This window comes from Phaseolus vulgaris, chromosome 7 (genome assembly GCF_000499845.2).
Source record: "Phaseolus vulgaris cultivar G19833 chromosome 7, P. vulgaris v2.0, whole genome shotgun sequence".
NCBI lineage: Eukaryota > Viridiplantae > Streptophyta > Magnoliopsida > Fabales > Fabaceae > Phaseolus > Phaseolus vulgaris.
Window position 1 is genome coordinate 37,235,135 of NC_023753.2, and position 16,303 is coordinate 37,251,437.

The 16,303-nt window shown below is 32.5% G+C and overlaps 2 protein-coding genes across 2 annotated transcripts; both read left to right on the forward strand.

The window, feature by feature from the left end:
* The first annotated feature begins 3,423 nt into the window (after positions 1-3,423).
* LOC137829462 (secreted RxLR effector protein 161-like) lies at positions 3,424-4,604 on the forward strand. Its single transcript, XM_068636263.1, has 2 exons — positions 3,424-3,539; positions 4,268-4,604. The coding sequence occupies exons 1-2, from the start codon at positions 3,424-3,426 to the stop codon at positions 4,602-4,604; spliced, it is 453 nt and encodes a 150-aa protein (XP_068492364.1).
* Positions 4,605-6,852: 2,248 nt separating this feature from the next.
* LOC137830536 (probable inactive purple acid phosphatase 16) lies at positions 6,853-11,815 on the forward strand. The gene is made up of 5 exons (XM_068637951.1): positions 6,853-7,213; positions 9,196-9,420; positions 10,087-10,360; positions 10,610-10,778; positions 11,513-11,815. The coding sequence occupies exons 1-5, from the start codon at positions 6,943-6,945 to the stop codon at positions 11,720-11,722; spliced, it is 1,149 nt and encodes a 382-aa protein (XP_068494052.1). The 5' UTR covers positions 6,853-6,942; the 3' UTR covers positions 11,723-11,815.
* The last annotated feature ends 4,488 nt before the right edge of the window (positions 11,816-16,303 follow it).

A 16,303-nucleotide genomic window follows, 5' to 3' on the forward strand; every position in this document is an offset into this window, starting at 1 on the left:
AAAACAACCAGTGCCTTAGATTTTTTGCACTTACCAATGTTTTGTTTTGTTTAAAATAGAAACAGTGATTTACACATTGCTGTATTATTTAGATTTTTTGTGTCAGTCTTTATCTTAAACAATTTATGTGTTTTATTACCGGACAAAATCATTATTAGACTTAATTAGACTTAATTACAGGAATATAATCACTATTAATGAGTCTATAATTAGACTTAATTATAGGAATATAATCACTATTAATGGGTCTATAATTAGTCTTAATTACAGATGTTATGTTAGAAAAAGAATTTGTACGGTTCTGTACGGTTCTAATGCTATGGTTATATATATGTATCATTGCTATAGATGAAAGACAGATTGAATAAAACAGAAAATATTCTTTCATGGTATCAGAGCACAAAACTCTGATACCCGACAAACACAAAGCAAAGGCAACGGTGCACAACCATGGCAGATGCACCAGAAAATAATAATGCCAACAAAGCAGAGCACGAAGGAGGAGGTGCTAAGAAGACCTACTCGTCATATGATCTCAACGCGAGTTTCAATCCCGGAAACATAATCACGCAAGTCCAATTGCGCGGAGAAAATTACGACGAATGGGCAAGAGCAGTAAAGATCTCGCTTCGTGCCCGGAGAAAATGGGGCTTCATTGATGGAACACATATCCAACCAGAGGATGAGGCACCCGACCTTGAAGATTGGTGGACCGTGCAGTCCATGATTGTCTCTTGGATTCTAAACACCATTGAACCAAGCTTACGATCCACAGTAGCATATGCTGAGACTGCACATAACTTGTGGGAAGACATTAAAGAAAGATTCTCGGTCGTGAATGGACCTAGAATTCAACAACTAAGGTCGGACTTGTCAAGATGCAAGCAGGAGGGAATGGTGGTGGCAACTTACTTTGGAAAATTGAAGGTCCTTTGGGATGAGCTTGCTAACAGTGACAAAATTCCATCTTGTACGTGTGGTGGATGCAAGTGTGGGATTGGTGCTCAGTTGGAAAAACGAAGGGAGGAGGAGAAGGTTCATCAACTCCTTATGGGGTTGGATGACGCAAGCTACGGGACAGTAAGATCAAACATTCTGGCCTCAGACCCATTGCCGTCTCTGAACCGCGTATATGCTATGTTGGTACAAGAAGAATGAGTGAGAATGATGGCCAAATCAACGGAAGAAAGGGGGTTGGTCGTGGGTCTCGCGATGCAGGCCAACTACAAAGAAAAAGGGCGTGGAGATATGGTAGAAAAATTAATGACGTGCAGTCATTGCGGTAAAAATGGTCACGACATGAAGGGATGCTTCTAATTGATCGGATATCCCGAATGGTGGGGTGACAGACCAAAAAGTGAAGGCAAATGGAACGGCAGGGGATGTCAAGAGATGCGAAACAAAGGTAACCCGACACGTGCAAATGTGGCACACGCTAGTGGAAGCAACAGTCAAGCCAACAATGACGACAAGAAACTTGAGATGGCAGGTCTGACCAATGAACAATGGAAGGTACTGGTTGATATGATCAGCAAACAAAAATCAAATGAATCAGAGAAAATGACTGGTAAGAGCATTTGGGATTTGTGGATTATTGACAGTGGGGCATCAAACCATATGACCGGGTCACTGGAAAATTTGAGTGAAAAGGAAACTATACAAGGGTGCCCCGTAGGGTTACCCGATGGTGAACGTGTTCTAGCTTGCGAACAGGGAACAATGACTCTTGAAGAAGGACTTGAATTGAAAAATGTCCTTTATGTTCCCAAATTAAAATGCAATTTACTTTCAGTACCTCAATTGACGGATGAAGAAAATTGTGTTGTAACATTCACTGATAAATTGTGTATTATACAGGACCGCACTTCGAGGACGCTGATTGGAGCAGGTGAACGGAAAGATGGGCTTTATTGGTATCGTGGGATACGGAAGACTAAGCATGTCATGTCAAGATGGAAAATCAACTAGCACTTTGGCACCAAAGATTAGGACATCCGTCATTTAAGATTGTGCAAATGCTTCCTGATATAAGTGGGAAATGTACTCGTGATGAGTTGAATAAAGTTTGTGAAGTTTGTGAAAAATCGAAACAAACGAGAGATAAGTTTTTCTTAAGTGCGCATCAAGCTTTGAATATTTTTGATTTAATTCATTGTGACTTATGGGGTCCTTATAAAACTCCTTCATCCTGTGGTGCTTCATATTTTTTGACAATTGTGGATGATTGTTCACGGGCAGTTTGGATCTATTTGTTAAAAGAAAAAACAGAGGTATCAGTGACTTTGAAAAAAAAATTCACACTCGTTGAGAGGCAATACAACAAATGTGTTAAAATGGTTCGCTCTGACAATGGAACCGAATTCATGTGTCTAAAATAATATTTCATTCAACAAGGTATCCTTCACCAAACTTCCTGTGTCGGGACCCCGCAACAAAATGGACGCGTCGAACGCAAGCATCGACATATTCTGAATGTTGCTCGGTCATTACGGTTTCAAGGCAATCTTCCCATTAAATTTTGGGGGGAATGTGTTTTGACTGCAGGCTACTTAATCAATCTCACACCATCCTCCATTCTAAAAGGAAAAACACCTTATGAAGTGATCCATGGATGTGTACCCAGTTACGCGCACTTACGAGTATTTGGTTCATTATGTTATGCTCATAATCAACATAGACAGCGGGATAAATTTGATAGTCGTAGCCGAAAATGTGTGTTTGTCGAGTATCCATATGGCCAAAAAGGATGGAAATTATTTGATTTGGAAACAGAAACTTTCTTTGTCTCTCGTGATGTACATTTTTTCGAAAATAAATTTCCATATTTTGAAGCCAAAAAGATGGACACTGCACCACCATTGCAAAACCCAATTATTGCCAACTCTTTAGAAACTGGAACGGACCCACATTTTCTTCATGAAGTTGCCTCCTCAAACCTAGATGAATGCATCGTCAACCAACCCATTGCATCTCCCATCCCAGCCAAGGAGGATGCTACCCTCACAGATGACTTCGACCACACTATCAACGACTCCGATCCGTGTATAGAAGCCTCAAAGCTACCCGCGGATCCACCGCCGCGTCCGACGGAGACGGCGCCGTCGGTTTCTTCACCACCGCTGACGGCCGCGGTTCCCCTTGGGCGAGGGCATCGCACGAAGCTGCCTTCCGTACGGTTACGCGATTTTGTCGCAGCCACCACGATACCGTCAAGCCCCTCTGTTCCGTCACCTCCTTCAACAGAATCCTCAGGTGTTTCGTATCCTATACATGATTTTGTGAATTGTGATTCCTTTTCTAAACATCATCAAAGTTTTCTTGTCTCTTTACACACCGAGCAAGAACCCCTGTTCTTTTCTCAAGCGGTCCGAGAACCCCGGTGGCGTGATGCTATGGCACAGGAGATTCATGCTCTCGAACTCAATGACACCTGGAAACTCACCGCTCTCCCTCCTGGAAAGAAGGCACTTGGGTGTAAATGGATCTACAAACTCAAATACAACTCGGATGGAACAATTGAAAGATTCAAGGCTCGATTGGTAATTCTTGGCAATCATCAAGTGGAGGGTTTGGATTACAACGAGACGTTTTCTCCTGTCGTAAAGACGGTAACCATTCGCACAACTCTAGCAGTAGCAGCCGCAAAAGATTGGGAGCTTCATCAGATGGACGTTCACAATGCGTTTCTCCATGGTGATCTTGATGATGAGGTTTATATGAAACTCCCTCTTGGCTTCCAAGAATCTCAACCAGGGGCAGTGTGCAAGCTTCAAAAGTCTCTATATGGCCTCCGACAGGCCCCCAGGTGTTGGTTTGCTAAACTATCTTCTTCTCTCACTCGTTACGGCTTCCAACAATCCCCGAAGGATCATTCCCTGTTTACTCTCAATAATAATGACATACAGTTGGTTGTGCTAGTCTACATTGATGATCTTGTGATTGCAGGGAATAATGGTACTGCCATCCAATGTTTTAAAGGCTACTTAAATCAATGTTTTCATATGAAAGATTTAGGCCGCCTCAAGTACTTCCTGGGGGTTGAAGTTGCTCGCTCCCCCAACGGAATCTTCCTTTGTCAAAGGAAATATGCCTTAGATATCATTACTGAAGTCAGATTGTTGGGTGCGAAGCCCGCCACTACACCATGCGAAGAAAATCACAAATTGAGCTCCGCTACTGGTTCTTTTCTTTCTGACCCGGCTACTTATCGTAGACTTGTTGGGAGGTTAATTTATTTGTGTTTCACTCGACCTAACCTTGCCTACAGTGTCCAAGCTTTATCTCAATTTATGCAAAATCCACGCTCCGAGCATTGGCAAGCTGCTCTTCGTGTTGTTCGATATTTAAAGGGGCATCCTGGACAAGGAATACTCCTACCTCGAGAGAACAACTTACAACTCTTTGGGTGGTGTGATTCTGATTGGGCAAGTTGTCCACTGACACGAAAATCTCTCACCGGATGGTTTATTCAACTCGGCACTTCCCCAATCTCTTGGAAAACCCAGAAACAACAAACGGTTTCTGCCTCCTCTGCTGAGGCTGAATATCGATCAATGGCTAAGACCACCCGACATTCTCGCTTCTCTACATGTTCCTCATCCTGACCCAATTCGTCTTTATTGTAATAGTCAAGCAGCACTTCACATTGCTAAAAACCCGGTCTTCCACGAACGCACCAAACACATTGAAGTTGACTGCCACCTTGTTCGAGATGAAATCATTCACAAGCGCCTTCTTCCATCCTATGTGCTCACACATACATACACAACTAGCTTACCTTTTTGTAAGTGCTAAAAAGTTTGGAGCCATCTTGGTCAAGTTGGGCATTCAAGACTTACATGCTCCAACTTGAAGGGATATTACCGGACAAAATCATTATTAGACTTAATTAGACTTAATTACAGGAATATAATCACTATTAATGAGTCTATAATTAGACTTAATTATAGGAATATAATCATTATTAATGGGTCTATAATTAGTCTTAATTACAGATATTATGTTAGAAAAAGAATCTGTACGGTTCTAATGGTATGGTTATATATATTCTAATGGTATGGTTATATAAATGTATCATTCCTACAGATTGAATAAAATATTCTTTGATGTTTCATATTCATTAAAGTATTTACATGGTCATTGTTGCGTTTACTTGTACCTGTGCAATTAAGTTTTTTAGATTTCTTTATTTGTTTAAATAGGATCAGTACTCTATTCACGTTGTTATTTCATTTACATGGAATTTTTATGGCAGTGTTTCCATTAGGATGCTTATATGCTTTAGGTTTATCATTGTTTCATTTCCTTAGACTTCCAATGTCCCTAATATCTTAAAATATTCTTATTATATTTAAAATACAACCACTCATCTTATTTACTTTCATTTAGCTGTATTATTATTATTATTATTATTATTATTATTATTATTATTATTATTATTATTATTATTATTATCACTAAAAAAATTATTAAATAGTAAATAAATTCGGATATAAAAAAACAATTAATAATTATATTAATTAAATTATATATTATTTAGAAATTAAAAAAATTTGGTATCTAAAGTGATTTTTATTATTAATAAAAATTTATAAAATAGTTTATAAATTTGTATCTAAATTAGCTATCAAATTTTTATCTACTAATATTTTAGATTCTATATTAGTTTGTTAGACTAATAGAAACTATTTTAAAATATAAGTAATTAGTAACTAAAATCTTAATAATTAATGATTACACAAATTTAAAAACTATTTTATAATTTTTTATTAATAATAAAAATTATTTTAAATATCAATAATATTTTTAGTTTTACTTGATGAAGACTTTTTAAAAAATTTATAATATTTTTTTAGCATGATCATGTAAAATTGGTATAAAGTTATATATTTATGTAAATTTTCAATTATCTTCATTTCAAAACTAATTTAAAAAATTATGTATTATCTATAATTATATTTTATACCAGATTAATTTAAATATTTGTTCGATATAACATTGAAATAAATTGAAAAAACATTTAGCCCTATAAATTTATTTATATTTTTTCTCTAATAGCGACTTATATAAAAGCTAATCCTGTAAAATATATATATATATATATATATATATATATATATGTATATATTCCTTGATCAAGAAGCTTTGACTATGAATTTTGAATAAGTTCATAACCAATGATTTATTTTAAAAAAATAAGTGCAATTCATTTTCTGGGATGTGTTATTTCTTCTTGACACAAATAAACCCTTAAAAAAATTACGTGAAGGAAACTAATATTTTTATATTTTTAATAATTGATATTTTTCGTCATAAAATTAATATCTACAATACAAGTTATGTCATGTTATACTTATATATGTATATTTATCTCTTTCTCCATTCCAATCCATCCCTTCTCGAAGAGAACATAGAATATGCTAACATAAGGTTCGTTGACATGGAATATGCCAACTAAGGTTATGTTCTTGTTATTAACTAATCGATCACCATAAAAGAGAATGAAGCTTCTTCGTTCATAACACTATAATTATATAAACCAAACGAAAGCTTAGTTAAATATGATATTTTTTAGTTTAATTTTTATGGTAATATATTTTTCCATCAGAAACTCTGAAAGTAATAGAAAAAAAAACACGAACACCTCCAAAAAATATTTATTAATTTTTTTTATAAATATAATGCAATTATATAGATTTACATCCGTAACCCTCGTCTCAATATCATATTCCTATTTATGGTATATACGGTGCACTGCAAGAGCGACAATTACCAAAGGGTGTTTCCGTCATTTTGCTCTCATCCACACTTCAACAGTACCATCAACCAATCTATCCACATGCATAATAATGCACTCTGAAAAGTGCAACGCACCGTTTTTCCATTCTCTGAAGCCGTTTCGTTTGAGACGCTTTACTTTCTGTTGTTTTCTCTCTCACGGCAATGGAAACTCACGGAGGAGGTAAGTGGAGGATACTGTTGCACCTACTCCTTCTCTCTCTGATCTCCACCGTCCGATCATCATCCGCCGTACGATTCCGATCGGCGTGCGGTGCCGCGGAGAGGCAGGTTCCGATGGCGGAGGGTGCAGGCTTCAAGATTGGGCTCTTCGCGGACCTGCATTTTGGAGAGGACGCGTGGACGGAGTGGGGCCCACGCCAAGACGTGAACTCCATTAACGTCATGAATTCGGTGCTCCACCATGAAAATCCAGGTGACGTCACGTTACCGGTTACTGCATTCACTCTTTACCTGTTAATCACTGTTACACATGACAACTCATGGATGCCAGTTTCACCATAACTATTTCCACTTCGTTAAAACCTAAAAATTCATTAAATAATCATTTTTCAAAAATAAAAATAAATAAATATTTATTCAATAATTTCTCTTACAAAAAAAAAATATAATACTATCAATAATTTACTATAAAAATATATACTTTTATGATAAAAGTGTTATAATGACATAAATTTTTGAAAGAAATATTAAATACATAAAGAGTTTTCTAATAATTTAAAATAATAATGAACATGGGAATAAAAATTAGGCATGTATATATAAGATATTATTTACCTCTATTATATTTGAACGATCTAAATATTTCTCGATAATCTTGTTAATGTCAGAACAAGTTTGAAAAATACTTACAATGGAGAAAAAGAACACTTTTATGGAAACAAAATAAAATCTTTCCCGAAGTGAAAATATTACAAGGGAAAAGTGAAAAAAATTGTGGGTACATGAAAAATAAAAAAGAACTCATTTACTTGTTTTTACATTGAATGTATATATCTTAATTTTGTTATACTTATGTAAATGTCTTAATTGCAATACAAAATACTTATTTTTCCTTTTTCATTTACTTATCTTCTCTTTCTCTTAATTAAAACATCTTTAAAAAATTCCCCATCTTCTTCTACTTTTTTCTTATTAATTTTTGTTTCATCATCCACAACATTACTTTCCCAATTATAATTTTATTTTCACAAAGCTCAGTTAATGTTTAGCGACGTTGAAAAATGTTGATGTAATTGATTTGCAAAAATAATAACAAACATCATCTAGGTACTTGGTTAAAGGCCATAAATACTTACCATTTATGACAATTAGTGTTAATAAAATAGTGTGTATCTAGACTTTATAGTTTTGTTAAATTTTTATATTTTGGAAGGAAGAATAATAATTTAACTATGCTTTTAATTCTTATAAAATGATTGAGTTTTGATTTTGGTAGTGGTAATTTTTTTTCTTTGCTCTTATTCCCTCAAAGTAGAAAATTTCAATTTTGTTTCTCTCTAATACTGTATATGAACCTAATTAACTATTTATGTGTTAAGATAAAAAGTTAAATGACCATTCTAGATAACACATACTAGAATTGTAATATGATGTTAATATATTACTTTAAAAAAAATAAGATTCATAAAATATATTATTTATCTATATTAAAATAAATATTAAAAACTAAAAACAAGATTTTAAATAATAAAAATCAGAGCAAAATATTTTACAGAAACTAAACCAAAATTTATATATTTTATAAGAACTGAAATGAATATTTCAATTTTTATAGAATAAAAAATATTTTTTCAATAGGAACGAAATAAAACTTTTTTTATTTATTTTAAAGAGACTAAAAATATCTATTTTCAAATATTTATGATGTGATTCTTATTCTCTTTAAAAAAATTAAATTGGTGCTCATTTGCTAATGTCCATTAACTTTTATTAAATCATATAAAGAAAGACTAATAGATAATGTATAAATTCAGTTTCTTTATCGGAGTTTATTTAAGATTTCAATCGTTTCACTGTAATTGAAAAATAGTTAACACAATCTTAATAATGATAGTTTATAATTCTGAATAAAGACTTATTTTAAAATTATTTCAAACTATAAGACTTTCGTTGAAAAAATTTAAACTTTAAGAAACAAGTTAAAAAATAATTATAATTTGCATAAGAGAATAATTTAAACAATAACTGTTCCTTTCAAATATGGGATCAAGCAACAGTACACATGCTTAGAGATAGTTACATAAATAGCGAGGAACTCGGAACTCATAAGCATACATGAGAACATTTTTTTACTCACAACTTCATCTATTTTTGTTAATTAATTTCGTTTTGTAATGCCACGAGCTTTAGATTTCATGAACACCAAGTTCTAATGAAGTTAACTCTCTATGACAGATTTGGTGATATATCTTGGTGATGTCATCACGGCTAACAATATAATGATTGCAAATGCAAGCTTGTATTGGGATCAGGCAATCTCCCCAGCAAGAAATAGGGGCATACCATGGGCCAGTGTATTTGGAAACCATGATGATGCTGCATTTCAGTGGCCATTGGAGTGGTTCTCTGCACCTGGCATTCCTCCAATTCACTGCCCTCAATCCACAACTTCATATTCAGGTACCAAGTATTTAGTAACAGATAAAAATGTTGGAAATCGCACGTCAAACTAAAGATAGACCATTTACATTATAAGTGGATGCATAACTCGACTTACAAGCCGATTTTGTAAGATTGAATTAGGTTTAAAGTTATTTTTTAAGATAGTATTAGAATTATTTAAAGTCTATTCTAATGAGAGTTTATTAGGTCTATGTGTTATTCAGTATCAAACTGTTCATACCACCATATATAGTCTCACGTACGAGTTAATTGGTCTCGACGTGAAAGAGATATATTGGAGATCCACATTGACTAAAGATAAAGGTAATTCATAGTATATAAGTGAATGCAAAGATTTTGGAAAGTTGAGTTAGACTAAGTATATTTACTTAGAGATAAGAAAGATGTAATTAATTCTATGGTTACATATTTGTTGGGTATGGAGAATAGAAGATACCTGATTTTTTCATGCATTCTTGACAGTAGGTTGTCAGCTATTTGCTTGATTGTGAAACTTTCAAAGAATCAATATTCATGAATAGCTTAATTGAAAATAATGAAAATGTTTTATACAAACTCTTTGGTGTTTTTATAACTAATTTTGTTTTATTGTATCTCTCATGCTCCTCATAAGATTAAGTTTTTGAGATATTTTCAGTGAAGGGCATATTGGATAAATTTCAGGAGAAGAAGAATGTAGCTTCAAAGGAACAGGACGATTGGAGCTGATGACAGATGAGATCAAGCACAATGGATCATTTTCTAGCTATGGCCCAAGAAATCTTTGGCCAAGTGTATCCAACTATGTCCTTCAGGTTTCATCACCTGATGATCCACCATCACCAGTGGCCTTCCTTTACTTCCTTGATTCTGGTGGTGGTTCGTATCCAGAAGTCATATCTAATGACCAAGTAGAATGGTTCCGGAAAAAAGCTGAAGAAATTAACCCTGACTCAAGGTACAATGAAAGTGCATGAAACCAGAAGTGATTTTGCTTTAAAGCTACAAACATCCCAAGCAAGAAAATTATATATAAATAAACTTTTTAATAGACATTCATAAAAGAAGAAAACACAGATATAAAATGAGTCAAACTTATCTCACTGGTGAAAATCAAATCGTGCACCTTTGCTTTTTTATAAGCTTTCTTATGAATCTTCTCCAAAAATTGAAGGCTATAACTTGAATAAAACATATTGCATGACAGAGTTCCGGAGATTGTTTTCTGGCATATTCCAAGTACGGCTTATAAGGTGGTGGCTCCCAAGTTTGACATACGAAAGCCCTGTGTAGGATCAATCAACAAGGAACCTGTTGCTGCTCAAGAAGTTGAAACGGGTATCATGAATCTTCTTGTCAATAGAACTTCTGCCAAGGTAAGGTCAAAGCCAGTATGCTAGTCAAATTCTCCAGAACTATCTGTATAGAACAAAAATCAAATCCTCAAGATCCTAGTTGTTAGGTTTGAACCACCAGATGTGTTTGCTTCATGATTTATTTGTTGATTTCAATGACTTTACTGGGAAATTGTGTGAAGTATGAGAAGATTTTCAAAAGATAGTATGGAGGTATATTTTGTCAGTGGGTTAGAACCTAACAATGCTGGAATAAATGATGACATACTATGTTTGTACCCAGACACCTAGCCAGTAGTCTGTGATAGTATAATGAACAGGTTTCTTCTTCTTATCCATGGATGTATTGGCCATTGTCAAACAATGTAAAGTTTGGTGTGCCTTTTGTTTGATTATTTCTTTTACTTTGTTGTAGCCTTTTTTTTGGTCTATCTGTGAGGTTCTACTTGTCTTTGAATTTGAAGGAAAAACTTACAATGTTCATCTCATATTTTCATTTGTTTTGTACACTAGTGGTAAATAAGTATGAACCTAAACACTCTGCCACTAAGTTGACTATAGTGGGTTAAAGTTTTTGAAATCAATTAGAACGTGTCCCATATTTTCATCTGTTGCATGCATGTTGTTAAAGCAAAATATCTAGGTAAAGAATTTGGTTCATCTTGATTTTTCTCCCCTTGCCAAGTATGGTTTGAGATTTTCATTTTTCATCATCATTTTTGTTTGTTTATAACTTTTTCTTTTCATAATCTCAGGCAATTTTTGTTGGACACAACCATGGATTGGACTGGTGTTGCCCATACAATAAACTATGGTTATGCTATGCTAGGCACACTGGTTACGGTGGCTACGGAGATTGGCCTAGAGGAGCACGAATTCTAGAGATAAACCAAACACCATTTTCTCTTCATTCTTGGATAAGGATGGAGGATGGTGAAGTGCATAGTGAAGTTATCTTGAGTTAGAAGTAACGAGCAAATACATACATAAAACTGTAAATGAAATCATGGTAATTATCTAAATTCTAAAATATCAGAATATTGATATTTGTTTGGTGAGTTTTTTTCAAAAGTATTTTTAGGGGAAGAAAACAGAAGTAAATATAGAATGAGTTTCTTTCCAAACTAAAATTAGTTTATAAATAAGTTAATTTCTAAAAATTCTTTTAAATAAATTATCAAAATTACAATTTGTAATATATAAACTGGTTTTAACTTGTAAAAAAGATTAGGGAGAAACTTGTTCAATATTTCTCTTATCATGATAAATCTTTAACACTGTGAGAGTCTAAATTAAGGAAAAGATGGAGAAAGTTCACTACTTTTGAAAGGAATTTATAACTGTATTATGAAAAACGTTTTCCAAAATTTATAGAAAGCATTTTCTTGGAAAAGATTTTGAAATAATAATTTTTTTTATAAAAAGCTTTCATGTTAGACATCACTATGCTACTTAATATCTTAGTTAGGCTGACACCTCAGGTAACAACAATCATTTGCCATCACATGAAAAAAATATTATTAAAAAGAAATAAAAATTACAATTATATAGAAACACTATACCAAAACACATATGTTAACAAAAATAATACATAATTAATAAAGAATTCTAAGAAGAGACTAGAGAAAACCTATTATATCAATTAAATGATTTTCTATGACTAAATTCTAAATTAACCAACTTATCATCACACAAATTCCCTTCACGAAAAATATGAGTAACCCTAAACCTGATTTTTCTATAATAAGACAAATAATATTGTTGGAACATATATTAACCGTTATGGAATGTGTTTTTTAGAATAATTTTTCTAAAATTTATTTTGAAAATAAGTTTTTGTAATAAGACTGAAAGTGTGGGAAGAACTTTGAGGGGTGTGTAGGAAGAAACACTCATTTCTAACCAGTGATTGATGTAGATTTTCTTTAATTAAAATTTTGGGGTCAAATCTCATTTACTAAAGAATACATTATTGCCCGTTAATCTTATTATTTTAATAGGAAAGATTTATTATATTCAAAGATCCTCTAAAATTAATGAAAAAAATAAAATAAAATATAGAGCGACAGACCAAATAATGTTTAGGTAATGTCTAATTCAAGAAATGTCTCATAGCTATTAATTGAAAATAATTTCTTCAAATTTTAAGACAATAATATGTATATCAAAACGAATCAACACTTAACACATTCAACACGTTCTTGTAGGTAAGAGTTTATTCAGTTTTTTTTTTACTGAATAATGAAGGTCCATTTTCTATTTTTTTTTTCATGAATTGTCACAGTTATTTTTCATGTATTAAGTTAAAACATGGTTATAAAAAATTAAGAAAAATTTGATATATTTTAGGTAAAACCTTACGATTTTTAATTTCTAAACCACATTTACTCCCAATATTTCACACCATCAAGGATATGCATAGGTTTTGCCAACAACTATACTTCCTCCAGTCTTAAATATAAACAAAATTAAATTTGGATTAGTTTTAAATATAAGCAAAACTCAAGTAATTTTACTTCATTTAATGAGTTTATTTCTAAACTACATCTTTCATTTGATTGAATTTTTTTAATAATTCTATTTTATTCGCAATAACATATTTGTAGTAAAGGAAAATTGTTTTTCTCATATGCAAGATCATATTATAAGACCATTTTTAAATGAGAACTATTTATGGTTACTTGTTTAGAAAAACATTACACCCAAAAAAAAATTATATACACAGAAAACTACCTATGCTTATAATTGTTTAAATCCAAATCTATATTAATAGATATAATAGAGTCTAACAAAGGTATATGTTAAGAAAATTTCAAAATGTTCTAACATACTTTTTTCCTTTTCCCTTTTTTTCTTCTTTTTAATTTCCCTTCTCATCTTAAAATTCTACTTTATCAAACCCTCATTGTGTTTATAAGAAAGTAAGACTCTTAAGAGCAAGAGAAGTTGCCAGAATATATGGTTATTGAGTTTATTTTCCAACATACTTATGTTGTCATTTTTCTTTTGACTAAAGAAGATGATTGGTTGACCCATAATTTGATGTTTTTTATTGAGTACTTCCATCATGAGAGGTGAACCAAAGTTCATTGCCATGATCTATAAACTTATATAAAGCAAAAGCAGTGTTTTATTAAACTTATAAACCTTGATGGCCAAATGATCTTTAGCTAAACCAGAATATAATTTAGAGAGTTCAATGAACTTTACTTGATAATCATAATCTAAAATAAGTTGCTAAGTTACTAGATATTATTGTTATGAGAAAAGGGTATAAATAATTCATGAACTTTAGCTAAGAAATAAGGCTTAACATTAATGGAGTATTGCTTTTCTTTTCTGGTTCAATTAACATGTTTGCTATGTCCCAGTACAAAGAAACTCACAACTCATGCAACTACATAAAGCAAAGTTTGCTGAACTTTTCTTATCAGAACACCTTGTTGGGACAATGAAACAACACCAAAGTCTCACTTTTTTTTTCTCTCATTTTGTTAGATAACTCATGGAAAAGTATTTATTTGTGCATTCATGACTTTTATTTCCAGGCATGGACCACCATGAATCAGGCTTTTAAATTCTTTCTCCTCAAGTCAAAAACGTGCTCACATCAAGTACACTGGGGCCAAATTTGTGCATAAAATTAGACCAAGTTATATTATACCCTCTCTATTTAGACAATATAATACTCACCTCCATTTTTTTACCCTAAAAAACCTAAAATCCATATAGTTGTTTAGGGATTATTTAGGTTAACATAAAAGGGTGATATAAGCTGCACATGTCTATTTAATGCATTTTCATAACTAAAGTGCTTGTTTGTTTAATGTATTTTCATGAAAGTATTCATATCTAGTTTGGAATCAAGTATAAGGGTTTACCTTTGAAGTTTTCTTCAACATATATCAGAAACATGTTTAGTATATTTTAATGTAGTTATAATAAGAAAACAAGAATATGAAACAGACAAAGTACTTAATGCATTATGTTAATGAAGAAGAAAATCTCAGTGTGACAAAACAGGGGTGTAAGTATAACAATACTATGGATTTCAAAATTTTTTGTGGAAGCAAAAATTGGAAAAAATATGATATTATCTAAGGAGAAAGGATGTGGAGTGCAACTTGCTCTTAAAAATTAAGCATTTGTCATGATATTTCTTGAAAAGTGCAGCAATCAAAATTTCACTATTTCTATGTTAAATGTTGCAGTGGTTATGATAAATTGATTGATGTGCCAAGTCTATGTTTGCATTGCATGGTATTTTGGTGAATTCATTATTATTGTATATGATAGGTCACTCTCACTTGCTATTATTTCTGAAATTACACATGAAGAATTTAACCCCTTCCACACATTAATGGGAAGAGATAAATGCTCCCTAAACTTCAAGCATCAGTTATGATATCCAAGCCTATGATTGAAACTAGAAAACTTACAAACAAAACTCCAAATAGTAGTGTTCCACATAATTCATACTGTGAGAGCTAGCTCATTATGAGTATGAATTGATAAGCATTGTGCAAAGAAATTTCAATGTTTGAGTTACAAGAAAGTGAGACTTTTCATTATGTTACAATTAGACTATGACACAAATAATCACTTCAAGAACCTAAGAATGTGGCCAAACAATAAAGGTGGCTAAAGAAAGATGACATTTTTTTAATTAGAACAACTAATGGGAACTCGTGTTGGCCCTATAACCACACATTTCAAAAGAAACATTTAGTTTCCATATTTTACCAATATGTTTTCATGCTTGATTTAGTTGTGACCATCATCATTTTCTTTATGTAGAAGAAATAAAGAAAAGTATTCCCCTTTTCACATTTAGCAATACTTTGGCCTATCTATAACTTTTAGTTCAATTAATGCTAAAATTTGAGTGAGAGATTGATGTTTGAGCTTTTAATCTTTTGCTTTTTGTGTGAAAGATGTTCAATATCCAAAAACCTCTTCAACTAAGTTGTGAAGAAGTAATCCAAGTGTCCATTTAATTACCTTTTGCAGATGACAATTCAATTCTACATTAAAGGTGTTATTTTGACACAAAAGAAACTGAAGTGGAAATACCCCATTTTTTAAACCAAAATTGATTAAAAAATTATAATAAAACCCACTTTGACTGAGATCAACATTCATAACAATCTCCAATTTTCATTTTCTATTAGGTCACTTTGTACCTTCAACTCTGCTAATTACACTTGTTACATGGAGTTAGAAGGAGTTCAATTGTTATACAAGTTGTACAATATTACTCAAACACAACTAAGATTAGATAAGAAGTTTAATGTAATTACTATAAAGGATTTAAATTTTGTAAAGTGAATGAACTTATTATGTTATTTATCTAAGCATATGGCTTTCATTTTCAGTTCTAACTGCCAGGGCCCCATGCCCCTTCCGGAGGGAATGGAAGGTAGAAAACCAAATGGTCATTTGAGTGACTTTGACTAAACCAAACATTTGATATGGACCGTAGCATTTGATGAAATTGACAGTAGCAACAGAAGAGAGACAAGAGAGACCCCATGAGTTCAATGGAG

Bases quoted from the DNA above. Each gene is read 5' to 3' on its own strand.
- LOC137829462 (XM_068636263.1), top strand. From the start codon at position 3,424: ATGACACCTGGAAACTCACCGCTCTCCCTCCTGGAAAGAAGGCACTTG. The intron at 3,540-4,267 runs GTAATTCTTGGC...CCTTGCCTACAG, and splicing joins AAAGATTCAAGGCTCGATTG to TGTCCAAGCTTTATCTCAAT.
- LOC137830536 (XM_068637951.1), top strand. From the start codon at position 6,943: ATGGAAACTCACGGAGGAGGTAAGTGGAGGATACTGTTGCACCTACTC. The intron at 7,214-9,195 runs GTGACGTCACGT...TCTCTATGACAG, and splicing joins GCTCCACCATGAAAATCCAG to ATTTGGTGATATATCTTGGT. The intron at 9,421-10,086 runs GTACCAAGTATT...GATAAATTTCAG, and splicing joins ATCCACAACTTCATATTCAG to GAGAAGAAGAATGTAGCTTC.